Raw genomic sequence first — 18408 nt, 5'->3', positions numbered from 1 at the left:
AACCTTTCCTGTTTCATTTAAACACATTTTTTCATGTATAGTTTTTGATTTATAATATATTTTAACTGTGTCTCTTAATTAGATGTTTAGAAGACTTTATGCACAGTCAATGTACAAATGTATTAATTCTTTGTCTTGTTTTTCGTCCTAATCTCTGCCTCAATCAAAAAAATAAATAAGTAAAAGCAATATTCTGTTTTTGTTGTTCAGATTGTTGCTCAGCAGTGTCAGTATGCCGAGCAGTAATTCAACACTGTTCAAGCAGGAATGACTTTGTTTTGTATTTTGTTATCTAACCAACCCATAGATAGTGGCACAGAAAATATCCTGACATAACTGTATACAATCTGGGGAGTTTTTAAACAGTAAACATAATCTGCAGCCTTGGATCAATGCAGAGCTTCCTGTTGTTTCTCAGACTGGGATAGGTTTTACATAATTCTGTATATTGGTTGCACTGCCATGAGCGCAGCATCACTAAATGATCGTACTTTCTGCATATGTGGGCCTACATTATTACTAATTTAGGTGAAAGATTTCATGCATAATGTCAGTATGGAGAAGGCAGAAGGCTAAGATTGGCAATATTTAGTTCACTGTACGGGAGACAAGACAAAACAGCTCTAATGTAGACCTGCTGTGACTCATCTGGGTTTTACCAGAGCCATGTTTACCTAACAGAGAATTCTGGCAGGTTCAGTACCCTCCTAAAGGAACCTGGTTATGTTAGAAAGCAACTCTAACATGAGGATCTCATTTTACCAGTGTATCATCAATCATGACCTGGGATCAGAATAACTACCAGACTTTAAGCAGTGTGATATATTTGAAATTCCTTAAATCTTACGTCTGGTTATTTCCATTGAGTTGTATTGATGTAAAACACAAGACTGGTGAAACAAGCTGCTGCCACTGCCCCAGACAGACAAAGAGACAAGAGACAAGGAAGTGACATCCTCACTGATGACCTGCCTTGATATGAGGACTGTCAGACTGCATTTTTTTATTAGTGACATGTAAAAAAAAAACGAAAGGACTGAGGGCCCTGTTTGCTTGTTGTATTTGAATATTGTCACTGTAGAGCAGGTGAACTCTGTGAAGATGAACTGAACATTGTCATAGAATGTGCACATGAATATGTGAAAATGGAAATTGGATCACTGCATTTTATTTTAATTTTTACTTAAATAACACATTACTGTGGGAAGTGGGGTCACATGACTGCTGACCTGAAGAGCACAGGTGTTGCTGACTGGGCAGCTCACACAGGTGCTTTGAGTTTTCTTTGTTCTGTGTCCTGAGCTCATTCTCTGTTTGTCCTTCAGCTGAGCTGCTTCCCTCCATCGTTTCACCTTTATTTGTTGAGTGAGTAGTTTATTTCATTATGTTTTCTCAAGTCATGTTTAAGTACAGCTAATCTGCTTGGTTCGTTTTCACATGATCATATATTTAAAGTCAGAATGTATTGGTGTACTGATTTTGATTTAGATTGTCTGTTGCTTAATTCAACATAATATGATAGAATTTGACCTGTTTGTACGCTTTTTTTTATTTGTAGAATAATAACCACTCACCTGTAACCACTCACACCTGACTGACTGACTGCAGGTAAAAGATTATACACTTCAAATGGACCCTGCTGATTGCTTCTCCTGTTTTGCACATATTCATGAAGTCATGTCCAGTGTAATCCAAGAACACGTACATGTGTGAAAAATTACATTTTCATTTTCAGGTTTACATGATCATTTGAATAAAGTCCCCCATTGGTTTCTATAATGACCTTCACATTTAGAATTTTAGTTTATTTCTCTGCACCAGATGCTTTGAGGGTGGAAACACTATAATAGAATCATGGGTTGTGCTTCTAAAGGAGAACCCAACCCTTTTTAAGAATTCAGATTTCAGAATTGATTGGTCAATAATTGTGAGCAGGCAGCGCTCTCCTCTAAAGCTGGAGACCAGAGAGAGAACCTTAAAATGTGTGATGTTCTATAACAGTGAATTGAGCTCTGGCGTGGGCCCATAAAATATTTGTGAAATTTCTTACATCAAAATGAAGATTTCAAATCATAAACTTAAAATCCAATTTATGACAAACCCTATATAGGCTCAAAATCATTTTGAGCCTATATAGGGTCGGGGGGGAGTAAATTATGCTATTGGATAGTTCTATCATGGATCTACGATAGCTTCACTAAACAACACAGGATGAAATCAGAGCAATGTAATGCCATTTAATGTCGGACATGTGTTATTTGGCTTTTATTTAACATAGTTTCACTTTCTTACTGCTCATGTGTTGCTCATTAGAAAAAAAACTGTCCAGCAAAGCTCATTAGGTCTCATCTGGGTGCTCCTTCACCAATTTAGATTTTCAACATTTAATCATGGATCTGTGTGGAAAGGCAATAACACAAAATACAAGCTGCTTTTATAAAATAAAAAATGCATAGTACTTGCACATTTACAAATGCTCTGTCTGGAAAAAAGGATACATAATGCAATAGGAGGTCATTGGTGTGACAAACATCAGTATAAGGCCATTGTATTGTTGCTCTACACGTGGCATTTATTTTTGACATTGGGGCGTCTTGTAAATATGCAAATACACTTTTTTTTTCTTTATGAAAGCAGTTGTGTTTTGTGTGGTTGCCCTTCCGTACGGATCCATGGTTAAATGTTTAAGATGAACTAAAATTATACTCTGTTTATTACACCTATTAGGTCATCATCACTAATCCATCAGAAAATAAAAATAATGTGGATGTGATTATTAATATGTATGTGGCTTGAATATTATGTTCAAGGTGCTTGTTTGGAAACTTGCCGTCTCTGATTTGTTGTGAAGGAGCTCATTGTGCTATAATGATGACATAATGAGGAACTACTCCCTAACAACTCTGTTTGATTTATCACTCTACTGACCAAAGCTATACAACTGTGAAAACAACCACAATATGCTGATGGATTTCACTTCAGTTTACGATACAGTTCTGTTGTAATCTGTAGCAAATGACCCTCTAAGAAAGTCTCACAGTGGGAAATAAAGATGCAGTGTCCTGGCAGCTTCCATAGCTTCATGTTTATGAGATGGGAGTGGAAACTATCACTAACTACAACCTCAACAGGACTGTAGACAACATCCGACCTACAGTGGATGGGTGGAGGAGCACCCACATGTGACCCAATTTTTAGTACATTTTTCTCCAAATGACCAGTGACTTATCACTTTATTCACCAAAGCCGTCCACACAGTAAAATACCACTTAAACCACAACAGAATTTAAACTTTAACGTAGCCTGTTTTATGCTGAGAGATGTGGTGTGACCATTTGTATGTTAGGTTACCAGCAGACAATTTAAAAAACTGTTGTTAACTATGCTAACAACTGATTCAACACTATGAACAAATGACCAGTGTTTGGGTAAAACAAAGACACTGTAAAAGAAGAAATGGTTGTTTCAATATCTGTGTACTGATACAAAGCAGAAGACTGTAAAATGCAAAGTTTTGGTGCTCATGAGTTCCCACAGAGTGTGACTCTGCGGTTACAAGGGTTAAAATTTGTACTTGTCTGTGTCACATACTGCGGATGGTGTGTGCTGACCTGTACAGTTTTCTTTGTCTAACCTCACCACTGATCATTTGTTCAGTTTTGATTCAGTCTCTCTTTAACAAATGCAAATCTCCTCACCACAAGAACAGTTATTTCACATGCACAAGCTTGAATATATCATGCAGATTTATTTTACAGGTTTACAAAGGTTGATTTACAACTACAAACTTTGGAATTATTTGTAAACATTACTTGACAAGCTCAAAATAATTTAGATCCTAATTTGAGCCTATATGGTGTCAGGGGGGAGTAAGCCAGGGGACCCCAGCTGCAGCCCAGGCGTCTCTCGATGGGTGGCCGCAGGGCCCTCTGTTTCAACAACTCTGCTCATGATTCTCACCATATTATGGATACTAGGCAGAGCTGTTGCTAGCCAATGCTAATGCACAAGTCAATACAGCTCAGTTTCTCTCTGCAGGCTATAAACTTACTCACATTTTCAACTTTTTTTCTCTGCTTCCACTACAATTTTCATTCCTCATTTTGTTCATGTCTTAATATTGCTTTAGCTGCTTTTACATACAAATTCAAGCCAGCAGCACAGTTTAGGATAAGTTTATGCAGTAACAGCGATCCCATCACAATTTCTTCAGAATTTGCAGTCTCCAGTACTACATGTATGAATGTCCCTGCTATGTTTTTACCTCCTTGCTAAACAAAAAGCAGCAGTTAGAGTGGAAAATGCAAACATTCAGGCGTGTATTGCGGCTATGTCTTAGTGTATATGACTGTGACCATGTAGGCTGGTTAGGATCTGAGGCTGAAAATGAAACAATGAAGGGAACTGCCAACTCCCACTAGTTAGCACCAGGGCGAGCAGCAGGGCGGTCCGGGGAAGGCAAACAAGAACAGCATGCAACTCATCTGTGTCTTCATGTACTCTTTTTGCCTGTTCCAACCCGTGGGAGGAGGAGGAGGAGGAGGAGGAGGAGGAGGAGTACAACAAATAGGAGGGATGGGTGGCAAAAGGCATCTTAACTTTATCTCTCTATCTTACAGCTGAACAAAATTAGATATCAGAGTGAAGGCTTAGGAGAACGCTGAATCACAAAATTGCACGAAAGCTAGTTCACATCCACCTCAGTGCTGTTTGTCATTGAAAAATTACATTCATCCTTTGCATTTAAAAACACAGGCCCTGAGAAATTCCTCCAAATCAATGATAATTTATATGTGCACTGGTATTGCAGAATATCCATCACATCTGCACAGACACACCACAGGTTATTTATCACGTCCCTCAGGAAATCAGACTGTCTCCAATTCCTGTCGAGGCTCTGTCAACATGTCCAAAGAGAGCCTGGCGAATGTGGCCAGGTGCTCTCCCTCTGTATGTGAGAGTTAGAGAGAGAAAACTAATGGGATTTTTTTTTTTTTTTTTTTCCTTTTTTTGCCCTTACTCTCAAACACTCATCAGTTCCTTCATTATGCTCAAGCCCAGTATGATACTGTATGTTCCTGGCCATCAGATCTGAGCCCAGCAGGAGCCTGAGGCCATTATCCTGCCAAAGCGTGGATGAATCTGCCGTAAGAAGTGTGAGATTTCTGTGAAATATGGCGGCTACAATCTGCAAGACATTTCCAGCTACAGTACGGCTGCAACTAAGGAATCTCTTCAGCCTATTTATTGAGCATTTAGTCTATAATATATCAGAAAATAGTGAACAATACCTCTGACAGTTTCAATTAAATCAAGGTGATGCATGACATTCCCTAACTAGCTAGTGTTATGATAACCTGCTAAAATTTAAACTAACTGCTAACCTGCTAAACTGATAAACGGTTAACATTAATCCACTGCTAAAGCTCAAAGCAAGCGGGGCAGTGGACTCTCAGTCTTTTTCCATTATATCTTAAATCTGGACACATTTTCTGTAGTAATCTGTCGAGGGAGTGAATTTAATTTGTTTATTGTTTCATATATTGCACCTTTGGATTGAGTTTGTTCATTTGCCATCATCTGCATGCAAATGCTAACATGCTAATGCTAAAATACATAGTTTAATGATTACCATATTCACCATCTTAGTTTAGCATGCCAACATGCTGAGGCTTATGGGAAGGTCATTAGTTTTGCAGGTTTTTTTTGTTCATACATCAAAGTATTGATCACATTGAAATTGTGACCTGGTGGCTCTACAGGAAAGGTCAGGGGAATCACCAAAGGATTCATCTTCTGGGGAACATGAATGTCTGTACAAAATATCATGGCAGTCCATCCAGTGGTTGTTGAAACAGACCAACTTGACTAACATTGCTATCCATGGAGCCACACAACCTAGCATGGTTAAAAACAAATGATGTAAACAAGTCTGTTTTTAATATCAAGCCAGGAGAGACCTTCATGCATTACCGACACAATTCTTAACCTAAACCCACAGTGAAATACCACGTGAGGTGCTGTCTTGTGGTACTTTTCTCCTGACGTCACCAGCAGAAGCACCAGGCTGGACAGTAATGAAGATGGAATAACAATAGGGTTATTAAATTGTGTCATATGTGAAAAGTTTGAGCAAAATTATTCCCCATCTTAGTTACCATCCTATAGGTTTCACTAATTATAACCTGTGGTTCCCAGACGCTTTCCTTTTTCAACCTGATCGGTTAAAACACAGTTTATGTCAGAGGTAAAGGAATGATTTTGTAATTAGAAAATAATTAGTTCCAAATACAGTACTTTTAGAAACTTTCAAAATGATTGCTGCTACTTAAATATTCAACCTGCGTTTAAAAAACATTATTTACAACAGAATTAACAGAGAAAACCATTGAGGTTGTTGCTGATTAAAATTCACAAGGTCCACTAATTGTTTCAGTGCAAGGTCCAACTCAGGAATACTGGAGATATACACGTTTCTTATGAACACAGAGGGAAGAGGGTGCAAAGTCTGTGAAAACAGACTAAACTAATGTTGGTGTCCACAGTTAAATTTCACTTTAATAGGGAGGCCCTTGTTATTGAAGCTGCTAGAAGCCTAATAACACAGGCATGTTCACCAGATTTGTAGCCTTTAGTCCTAACAAAAACATGATTGATGTACCAAAATGGTATTTTATTTTGGAGATCAGGCTCAGGCTCAGAGGCCTGGCTACCTCATTATCTACCCCAGCACAGAGGCTTCCTCCTGGGCTTGGAGTTGCTGATGAATCCCCTCTCTGTGTGTGTTTACAGGGAGCTGGCTGCCATACAAATGCTCATGGCAGCAGTTCCTCTTTTCTGCACACACTGGCTCCATATTAACAATTACAACACCAGAGGGCCTTTTTATACACATCTGCTGAGATGGGGAGCTGCAGTGGAAACAGATACATCCAGCAGCTCTAATCAACTGCAGAAGAATCCTGGAGAATGGGGCGAGAGGGAGGGTAGCAGGAGGGTAGGGGGTAATGTAAAGGAGGAAGGAGGAGGAGGATTTATGGAGGGTGGAAAGACACAAACAAGGGAGGCAGCAGGTAAAGGAAGGGAGAGAACAGAGGAATGGAAAGGATTCAAAGGAGTGGAGGAAGGAGGGATTGTGAACTGAGGGAGTATCTGAGACAGCCATACATATTCAGTGACAGAAATGAGGACCAGATTCTGCTCAGTAACCACCGAGGTTCTCATCATCGTGCACCTCACATGAAACTGCTGGAGCCTCTGGATTGAAGCGTTCAGCCAGACTCCAACAGGACACTGGGGGATGCTTCACAGGGCCCTGACTTATCATTTCTCAAGACAAGAGGTCGCAAAAGGCATGTTTTACAGATTTCACACGGTGCACTTTATTCAGCCTGAACTGTGCCGGACAGCTGGACTGTGATGATGATGGAGGGCGGGGGGGCTGGTGGACCGTGTTATTGCAAAGTCAGGGGAAAACCTGAGCAGTTTTGTTCTATTTTTAGTTGACCTTTTTGTAGAATAAAAAAAATATTATCAGCGTTTGATAGATAACCTAATGTCCCAATGGTACTTTGACAAACTCAATCTTTAAAGGAGCAGTACAACATTTTGGGATTATTTGCTCTCTTACCAATAATTAGTTGAGTAGTTGAGATTGAAACAACTCTTGTGTCTGTACTCTCACTGTAATGCCACTGCTAGGAGAAGGTTAGCTTAGCTTAGCACAATGGCAAAAAAAAAAAAGGAGGAAACAGCTAGCCTGGCTCCAGTTTCATATTTACTGTACACACATGAGGGTGGTATCAATCTTCTCATCTAACTCATAGCAAGAATGCAATTTCCTAAAATACCAAACTATTCCTACAAAATGTTAGGATTTAAAATTATGAACTTTTATGTAGCTATGTTTGTTTTACTACTATGGACTTACAGCGTTTTGGGTACTAGCTCTTGATGTGTATTTTTAAAGTGGATTTCATAAATAGAGGAGGACAGTTCAGGCAAGTTCATATGTGGAGATAAAAGGGGCTATTTGTAAGTTTTCTCTGCCACCTAAAGTGGTTTCTTGCTGGGAGCGCGTGGCGGTGATTGTCGCTTGAGAGCTTTGGCCATCGTTGCGTTTACAAAGCAAGAGGTCATAATACTTCCTCTGAGCAGCACGACTTCTTCAGGGCAGAGTGGAGCCTACAGTGAGTTGCTATCGGAGGGTGAGGAGACAGGCTGGGGCTAGCTGGTTAGCATGCTCACTTCAGCAGAAGAAAAGACGTGACTGAGACAGGCGGTTAACATTGGTGTTGGTTTCCACTCTTAACAACGAACATAATTACAATGAATCATCTTGTCACCCCATCAGATGTATGCTAATGAAATGACGCAGGTTGGGAAAGCCCTGGTTTAAAGGAGCATTCACTTGTCTTTTCTGCCATTTTCTTCCACGATTTAAACACTAAAGTCTCAGTTTCAACTATCTGGAGCATGGAAGCAATTATGTGTTTTGATTTAATACCTTTAACAACCTCGTAGAAAATGACATCCTTTGTCTGAATAACTGCCTTCAAAGCAAAAAAAAAAAAAAAAAAAAAAAAAGACAAAACCTCATAGTTTGTAATGATTTTAAGGACTTTTTTAAAGTGAGTTGATTTCCTGTTTCCGGCTCCCTTTCACGCTCTGAAATCACACTAACAGGTTTAAGAGCTCAAAGACAAGAGTAGAAACTCTTAATAGGCCGTGTGCACAGACTAAAGATTATTGTCTCACTTCATTGTTTTTAAGTGGTCTACGATGGAAAGACCAATCTTGTAGGGAAGACAGATTTTCAGAGTAGTAATAACAGAGGCATGTGTGTGTGTCCATATTCAAACCGACAGGCCTGATTTTTATGACTTTCACGGCTTCACACATCTGATACAGTTTTACGGTCTTCATGGTTACACTCGAGGATATTTAATACTCTTTCTTATTCTCCATTTGTGTTGTGTTCTCTCACTTATTACTGAGAGGAACATATGAAATATCCTGTAACAAAAAACCAGGAAGACCAGACGTGCTGTGGTAATCTTCCTAAGTGACGTTTTGTACAGATCCTCTTTTTTTTCGTGAATCTGCAGCCTCACAACTGTAACGCCTCGAGCACAGGCAGTGGCGAAAGAACATCTACTCAAGAACTAATAAACTACAAATGTGAGTCATTGGGAAAAATCTTGACTAGACGAGTAAAACGCTTCTCACACATCAATGCATCAAGAATAATGATCCATTTTGCAATCATACGTCTTAGGTGTTTTTTACAGTGTGATATTGCTACTTTTATTTTGGTAAAGGATCTGAATGCTTACAGTAAATTACTTATTTGATCCTAACGGGTTTTTTCAGCCATGCTAGCGCTGTAGCTCTAGGGGATGGCAGTCCATCAGTGGCTTGGTGGGTGCTTCAATATCTTCACAACTACTAAAGGGATTCCTGTGAAAGTTTGTGCAGATATTCATGTTGCCCAGATGATGAATCCCAATGACTGGTGATCCTATTCATGTGGCACCAACGCTTTACGGTTTATGATCAAATACCTGCCAAACTAATAATGTAATAACCCCCATCAGCTTCAGACGTACTTTGTGTTTAATGCTAATGAACATCATGAACAGGCCTCCATCTGTTATTAGTATTAATAGTGTTATTAGTATAGTAACATTGTCATTGTCAGCATGATAGCTGTGTTTAAGTAGAGCCTCACAGAGTAGCGAGCATGAGCTGTGGACTCTGTCTTGTTTTAGTTTGCATCATCTCTGACATGCAGATTTAAACAAACTAGTTCATGCTGTGCTGTTGTTCATTGTGCTTCAGTTATTGTTCCTTTGGGTTCGTGATGACAGAATTTGGAAAAAAGCTGCCTCTGCCATGTCAAAATAAATAATAACCCTACTCATTTGTAGCATCTGTAAAATTGTTCTGACGGCTTAAGCTCTGGTTCCATGTGGTAAACTTTTTCTCTTCTCCCCTCTCCTGCTCCTTTTCATCTGTCTGCTGCTTTAAAAGTGAATGAGAAGAGAGGAGCTCTTGTGATTGGACACTGCTGACTTCACCTCCTGATTCGATGAGTGTAGCCTCTCTTGCACGTCGTGCCTGGATTCTGTTACAGTTGGTGGTCATCATAATTGCAAAATACATTGGTCACACATGTTTGTGCTGGGAGTTTGAGCTCAGTTCAGGACAACAGGGCTGTAGGTACTGTTTTCAGCCCATTCATCACAGGGTCTTTTTTTCATACCACCACTAGGAGACACCAAACCCTACACATACAGATCAATTTGTTTATGGGGAAGTTTGAAATTTAGGCCTGTTTATTCTTTGTAATTAGTTATATTTATTCTTTTTTGGATGATTAATGTGATTTTTTTTTTTTAAAGAATAAAATTCCAAGTGTTGGAATAGATTATGTTTCCCCTCAGATTATTATATGCCCACACCCTTGCTGTCTTTTTCAGAGAAATAATTTAGAACCTGACTTGAGGAGTCATGCCCACCCAGTTCTGTGTGTATGCGTGAGTTATGAAAGCAATCCGACGCTTCTACACTTATTTTCCAGCCCTTAATAGGTTTATGAGTCTAATTTTACAGCTTCATGACTGAGGGCCTCTGATTCATGCTGACACAGCAGGTCTTCATTGGCAAATTACTCTGGCTTCCCTCTTCTCCTGCTTGACAGAAAAAAAAAACTGGTAACACTTCACTTTAAGTGCATCGTAAGTCAACGTAAGTGCTTTATAAATGTGCTTACTGCCTGCATGATGCTTTCATTATGATCACGTCAGGAAATGATCCTCAGTTTCATGCATTAGGCTTCAAACACAATGAATCGTGTATTTCCTGTGAGACTGTTTGGAGCCAGAAATATTTTTGGTGTCCGCCTCTTCTTCAATAAATGTACTTTTGTTGTGTTTTATCTGATCATCTCTGGTGTGTTCATAAAAACAGCCACATTTTAAGCGCCACAACATCTTGAGAACACTTGACTAATGCAGCAGGTTTCATACCAACATCTGGAGGTGTTGCCATGACTACGGAGATGCAGTATTTCCTGGGTGAAAAAGCTGAGTGGGAGAGAGAGTTATTTGAATACCAAAATGAGAACTATGATTATCAGAGGAGGAATCTTAACACACACCACCAGACCATGTCAAAACACTGACTGTTCAGACACAGGGAGCATTAACTACCCCCTTAAAAATCCATTAATTCCACCCTTCTGTTTTTTGTGAACTTGCATTCTTGTTATATTTTTCAGGTCCTCTACAATAGACTCTGTGATTAAGACAGTGTAAAATAAATGGATCTCCTACTTTGTGGTTGCTTTAACCATGCATTTTCTTAATGAAATACATGTTTAAAAATGCTTAAATGTCAAAGACATATTAGTGCAAAGACTGATAATGTGTAGACCTCTCTGACGGCACAAAATTTACAAAATGTACGAACGAGCTGTTTTTGTTTTGCATTTCACAGCCAGTTTTCAGAAGAAGCTGAAATATGCTTCACTGCCAAACATCCTCTGCATGTTTTCATCAGTTGCCTCAGTGTCTGTGGCCTCGGTTGAGATTTTCCTGTGACAGTGAATGTCTTTGTTGCAGAGAAAAGGGTGATAGCCAGACGGACGGGCACACTGGCTGTCTGTTGGGGCTTGTTTGTGTCTGTTGCCATAGCAACAGTCAGGCTGTGATGGCAGAGGCTCGATGGAAGCAACGGCTGCTACGTGATTCATGAACTCTGAGGGCGGCCGAGCAGAGCAAAGGTTTGGCAGCTAGGCTGAAAAGAACCAGAGAGGAAGCATCTGGTGAATCTACGAAGACTCAGGCTGGCCTCAGCTGCTCCAGCTGCTACCCACAATGCACCAGCACGAGCCAGGTTCAGGTTGTAAATCCTTTAAACCTGTGCATTTTTAGAATATATTCTCTCACTAAATGAGACGTCAGTTAAACTGAGACTGAAGGTGGAGTCTTGACAGTCTCACCACAGGGTCCATTTAGTTCTTGAGCTTTTAACAATATGACACAATAATCCTCAGAAGATGGAGTTTGTTCATTCACAAAAACGTAGAAGCTAAAACTGTGATCTTTCTGAGCAGTTTCCAAGGTCAATCATGAAACTGAACAACCCTCCGATTTGTTTGATTTAGGAGATCAATAAATAAATCAAATTAAAGGCAGTGAGTACATTTCTATGTTGGCTTTAATGTGGAGAGAACAGCTACTAAATGGGTCATGAAGTGAGGTGAGGCTGTCACGTCATTTACTGTTTCCAAAGACCAGAGTTAATGTCCAATCTCAGTTTTTAAGCCAAAATCCTTGAAGTGCTCAGAAAAGTGGAAACATGAACATCTATAATGAGCCTGACAACTGAGAAACCTCAATCTGCAGATGAAGACCATGAGAGGTTCAGAGAACAGTTACTAAACGGATCTTCAAGTGAGATTATTTTGTCAACTCCTGTTTCCAGTATCGAGATTGAACTGTGAACCTCATTATTAGCCAGTTTTTCTGAGTTGATCTCAGGTAATGAGTAAAAAAATCTGTAGTGCTTAAAATGTATGACAGCAGGGATCTCCGTCTGCTGAGGAAGAACATGTGATATGACTGAAAGCTCCAGAACTTTAACCTTATTGTGAGATTGTTTTACCAATAACTACGACTGTGTGCTCATTGTCCTGAGTTGGAAAAGTTTCATGCTTATTAAGATCTTCAAACACATGATGGTGAGTATAGGACAAAATAATATTGAAATAATCATTATCAAGAAGATTGAAATTTATTAAATAAAGCATAAAATATGATGTTTCTATATAACACAGGGCTCAAGGATTCAAGAGTCTAAAAACTGAGCATTTTAGCAAATAAAATACTGAACATTCCCACATGTTATGGATTTAATCTGATTAGGGAACACAGATTCAATTACACAGAGTGACAAAAAAACACTGGCAAATGACTTGAATGTGGTCAATTAAATGAGGAGCTTTCATTTCAGTTTGGTTTTTCATAAAGAGAAAAAGAAGAAAGAATTCACACAAATTTTAAAAAGTGTTTAATCAGAATGATTAAGAGGAACAGAGGACAGCCACATCATGGGAATACACGATCATCTTCAAAAAGCAGACCAAAAAAAAAAAACATGACATAATAAAAACACATGAACTCAAAATGTTTCCTCTAAATCAGAGCGTGGTTTGTTTGCTGGTTTTTATTGGGAGAATGCTGGCTTCTTCGATCTAGTTTCCAAACATTTTTACTGCGAGACCTGAACCTGACGACAAAGCAGAGAAAACACATGTCAGATGGTGCAAAGTAGAAAGATGCATTTGCTTATGGCGAAGGTCCATGTTTGTTCTAACAAATATCATGAAAATGTATGACAGGAACAAATGCATGCAAATGTAAGCACAATACCTGTCTATTTATATGAGTGGCTCTCGGCTCCACCACGCCCAAACCCTGAGAGGAAAGACAGAGAAGAATTAACATTTACATCAAGAGGAAATGAAAGCAGCTGGACAGAGAAGACAATGGGGGAAAGACAAATCTGGCACCAAGCTGTTATCCTCTGGAGTTTAAAAGAGATGCCACCAATTATGAAACAACTCATATCCGGTGACAATATGTGCTTTAACAGGACCATTTACAGGAAGCCAGAGCGAGTTTATTCACTGTGTAAAAATGATAATTTGCAGAGAACATGCATACCTTTAGGTCCAAACAGTGCGCTGTAGCAGGGGTTGTTACAGTATGGCTTGCCATCATGCTGGAAGAGAGAGAGTTGAATTTACACTTGGTTAAACATACTAAGTGTTCATGTTATATGAAAGTAGATTCATTAGCTTTTTTTTGAAGGAAATTCTTTATGCTGTTGTTTTTTTAATACATCTATATCCAAAACAAATCATGTACATTATCACTAAATTTATTCTTACTCTTGGGTCTGGACTTTTGTCATTTAAACTTGTTGATAAATGAGCCTAAATGCTGTGGGCTGGACTGCAGATTCAATACACCCTGTGCACATGATTCAAAGCCACAGGATATACACTATCCATGTCATGTAATTCAGATTTCTCACCTCTGCATGTGAGCCGGCTGACAGCGTCTTGTTGCACTTCTCACACTTCAGACAGGGCCTGTGCCAGTCCTTACCCAGTGATGTCACCCTCTCAGCTGCCAAACACATCAAAAGGCTCAAATTAATGATCACATTCTCGAAGTTCCACCACAAAGAGAGCTACTGTCGTCTGTACAGGAGAGGCTTGTGTCATGAGGTCAACACATGGTCTACTGGTCAGTAAATGAGTGTTAGACAAAGGTTATGAGCTCATTCTGTTGTGAATTTATCGGTTATAGACCAACAAGATGCATTTGCAGATAAGTTTGAGAACATTGTCTGGGTGTGGTGCTTGAGGGAGAGGACTGAGTGTCCCTGATGAATCCATCCTCCTTTCGCCTCATAAACTCTGATAAAGACTGTCTCTATCTGCAGGGCTGATCTGCGCAAACAAACCTCACGGGGACTGTAAAAGAGGGAAGAACCCAAATCCTTATTTAAGGAGATGAACAAGGTTTTAGACAACTTTTGAGACTGGCTGCACAGTTACGAGAGAGAGACTAAGAATCTCGATGCAAAGACAGATAAAGCGCTGCTTGTCTCAGACAGGATGACCCTAGAGACCAAGCACAGGAAATGTTGAAAATGTAGAAGTGTTATCATGATCTGATGCCATCACAGCAAACATATATGTCGAAAGTACGCAGCACAAAACATGATTAACGTCTGCAGATTTTCTGGAAACATGTCAGAATGTCAGGAAGGACAGCCAATATAAATAACTGAGGGTTCAGGTGATGCCACAAGCCTCCAAATCTTCCCACAATATTAGGATATGAGATATTTCCTCTCTAAAAATAGCCTGATGTGGCATGAGATTATGCAACAGGCAGTGGAAACAGAGAAAGTGCTCTGGGGTGGGGTCAGCCGCTCAGGCCAGCTCCATGAAAACATTTCAGCAAAATGTGGTGGGACGTGGAACGCAAGTCTGACCCAAAGTAATTACTGTACTTAACTTCAAATACCAAAGCAGTGGACTGAGCAAACAGTGGATTCTTGCCTGTCCAAGCAGCAACGGAGGGGAGTCTCACGGTTAACACAGAGCTCAGAGTCCATCCCAATCAATCGCAGGCGGTGACGTCCATGCATGCTGTTTTTCTCTTGACTTTATATGGATCTGATAAAAGCTCACTTTTGTGCACGGTTTATTTTACCTGATGATATGAACGCGAAATGGGCTGTGACAGACAGACGAATAATCCAATCTGCCCTCCGCATCAGCTCACACCAACTGGGAGCGTTATGGAGGCAGTCCAGTATACACAAACACATAAATCTGAATGGAAAAACACACTGTGAGGGGAGGCCGTTCAACTATTCGCTTCATCCCATCCAAAAAAGGATTCATGGAGAGGTTGTATAACACTTTTTCTTTTTTACATGAAAGAAATTTATGCCACTTTTATGACCATACACTAAAGCTAGGGCCAGCGGATGAATAAACTTAGATTTTGTCACCTTTGGACAGAGTCAGGTTAGTTTTTATTCCCTCTTTCCATTCTTTATTCTATGCTAGGCTAACGAGCTGCTAACTGTAGCCCTAAATTTAATAGACAAATATAAGTGAGTTAGAAATCTTCTCATCTAACTCTGTGCAAGAGAGCAAAAAATGTCAAACCAAGCTTTTAAGGTTGATGAACATTAGGTTTTTTAGATTTACAGACATTAATCAAGATGTAGACTCAGTAATTCTATAGATAAATGCATTCACCGATGCACGTATGCACAATCTCTGCATAAATACAGCAGCACATAACCTACACTACCCTTTTACCTTCTTTGCTTTGCCAACACTTTTTTTTCAAAGTCAGAGTAATCCTGCATTGGAAAGCAGGATTGTCTGCAAAGTTTCCAGCAAGAACAAAGTCTTCTTCTTTTTTTTTTTTTTTTTGGAATTGGACCAGATCCCCCTTCATCATTTTGTGAAACAGCAGTAGCCTGATTGTTTCCATCTGAGAGCTTAGTAACGTTAAGACAGATGAGTAGCAAAAGAGACAGCGAGAGAGGGGAGGACGAGGTGTGATGAAGACGATCACAGACTGAGACATGAAGCAAGTTTTAGAAACAGGGGAGGTTTGGTGGGAAATTGATGCAGGCAGTTCAGGGCAATTACAAGACTGTGCTCCCATAAAAATAAGAACACAAAGCTTTGTCCCAGGCTACTTTTCCTTCAGCTATATTTGACCATTTTTCTCTTCTCCCGTATGGGGCGAAAACAAAAAAAAAAAGACTGGTTGGCTCGTTCTGGCCCAAACAGACTGGTTTACTTGTTTTGGCCAGAAGGGGAAGGTTTGTCCATGAAAAAGGGAAAAAAGGAAAAGACGGCTCCCCAGTCTCTCTGTCAGTTCATTTGACTGACAGTCCAAAGACACTGTATTGGCCACGGCCTCTGTGCATCTCTCTGAAGAAGATTTACTCTGTCGCACCACTGCGCCAGAGACAATGTGGTAAATGGATTAAGACAGAAATAAAATGGAGCTGTCCCTTTCCTCCCTTGGATGAAGTAAATGGTCCCTGCTTTGATAGCGTCCTCATGAGACAGACCTACTGGATCGCAAAATCTCAGCAGAGAAGAAACCTGCCTCCTCTGCTCCATCCTGTCATTATTCATGTAGCTCATGAATCATCAAGAAGAACAATTCAATTCCTGCAGGGAGCGCAGACCTTAAACTGCTAAGTAATGTGATAACAAGACAACCTGCAGACTGCAGTGGCCCTCTAAGACTACCAGGCATTGATGTGCAAAATGCACGCAAGTAAATATGAACAGCTTGGATGCTACATTGACAGCTAAAGGAAATGAGCAAGTAAGCAAACAAAATAGTAATAAAACAATATTGATTAGAGGTAGCTAAGTACTGTACATTTACTCAAGTGCTGTACTTTGCTTGAGTATTTAATGTTTCAGCTACTTCTATTCCATCACATTTCATAGTGAAATATAGTGCTTGACTTTTATCTCTCAGCTTTTACTTTTCAGATTAAGATTTTACATACAATACTGTTTATACTGATGGATTATAAATGATACTAGTGACTGGAAGTAAATAGAACTGTTAAAAGTAGCTCCACTTCAATGTACTATAACATAAAAGTACAGCTATCATGGGAATGCATCTATAATAATCAGGCGTGGAAGACAAATTCAGATCTTTTACTTTAGTAAGAGTAACAGTACCACAATGTAGAAATACTCCACTACAAGTGAAAGTAATGAATTCAAAGTCAAAGAGAAGTATAATCAGCAAAATGTACTGAAAGTTTAAAAAGTTCAAGTACTCGTTGTGCACAGCGGCCAGTGTCATATTTCTGTAGTTGTTGATCATTAGTCTCAGTGGCGAAGTGTAACTAAATACATCTACTCATGTACTGTAGTAAAGTACAAGTTTGAGGTAATTGTACTTTGGTATTTCCATTTTCTGCTTCTTTCTACTCCTACCCACTACACTTAAGTAGTAAGTAGTGTATTTTCACTGCACTGCATTCAGTTTTATGCATTGTAATAGATGAATCTACCCAAAAGTACATGCAGTAAAGAAGTATGCATTAATTCAACACCTTGACCAACCACAGTATTTAAGTACTGCTTTTTGATTTTTCAACAAATAATATAAATATGTAATAATACAACACTGACAGCAGCCATTCTGCACAGTCTGAAAATACTGATGCATTTGTACATAAATAAAATTGTGCAGGCAGGTGGATGGATAAAATAGAACCTTGTTCTTGTGATATATACGTTGAACATACATGCTTGCAAACATGTGCCTGCCTCCTTGTCACTGTGTCACATTCAGCTTCCTCATTTGTGCAGACAAGCCGCTAGTTTTTTTATCAACCAGGAAATGTTCTCATGCAAAAGACGATATTATCTCTGCATGTGAAATGAGAATAATTTGGTGGCGAATCAAAGTATAGAGATTAATCTTACCGAAGTAAACTTCCTTCTGGCACTTGGGGCACTTTGGCATTTTGTTGGAGATGGAGCTGATCTACCGGAGAGGGAGCAGAGTAGGTATCCTGCGGTTCTACCTGTCAGCTCTGACTGGCCACGCCTCGCTCTGAAGTGCAGATGTGCGCTCCGTCTTGTATTTATAGCGCCGAGGAAATAGTTCAACTGAAACTTTTCTGTTTTTTCTAACAGGGGGAGAGGCTTGCGATGAGTCTGTGTGAGTGTGCGTGCTGAAAACATCACTGAGAATCCGGCTACTGCGCATAAACTCTGTTTTTAATTCTGTGGAATTTGCATTCCTCCAAAAGGAT

The 18408-nt window shown here is 39.6% G+C and overlaps 1 protein-coding gene and 1 long non-coding RNA gene across 2 annotated transcripts; one reads left to right on the top strand and one right to left on the bottom strand.

The window, feature by feature from the left end:
• The first annotated feature begins 1204 nt into the window (after positions 1-1204).
• LOC139632779 (uncharacterized) lies at positions 1205-11564 on the top strand. Its single transcript, XR_011693618.1, has 3 exons — positions 1205-1365; positions 1559-1608; positions 10033-11564. It is a non-coding gene; the product is annotated as an uncharacterized lncRNA (long non-coding RNA).
• A 1493-nt stretch (positions 11565-13057) lies between these two features.
• crip1 (cysteine-rich protein 1) lies at positions 13058-18236 on the bottom strand. The gene is made up of 5 exons (XM_071497974.1): positions 18077-18236; positions 14104-14198; positions 13731-13788; positions 13437-13481; positions 13058-13293 (listed from the first exon to the last, which is right to left on the bottom strand). Exons 1-4 carry the CDS (start codon positions 18114-18116, stop codon positions 13441-13443), a joined length of 234 nt encoding a protein of 77 aa, XP_071354075.1. The 5' UTR covers positions 18117-18236; the 3' UTR covers positions 13058-13293; positions 13437-13440.
• Between the last annotated feature and the right edge of the window lie 172 nt (positions 18237-18408).

Source organism: Trachinotus anak, unplaced genomic scaffold (genome assembly GCF_046630095.1).
Source record: "Trachinotus anak isolate AG129_WGS33_773 ecotype Australia unplaced genomic scaffold, CSIRO_AGI_Tana_v1 ptg000015l, whole genome shotgun sequence".
Lineage (NCBI taxonomy): Eukaryota > Metazoa > Chordata > Actinopteri > Carangiformes > Carangidae > Trachinotus > Trachinotus anak.
The sequence above is the reverse complement of the archived record's forward strand: the minus strand, read 5'-3'. Positions and strand labels throughout refer to the sequence as shown.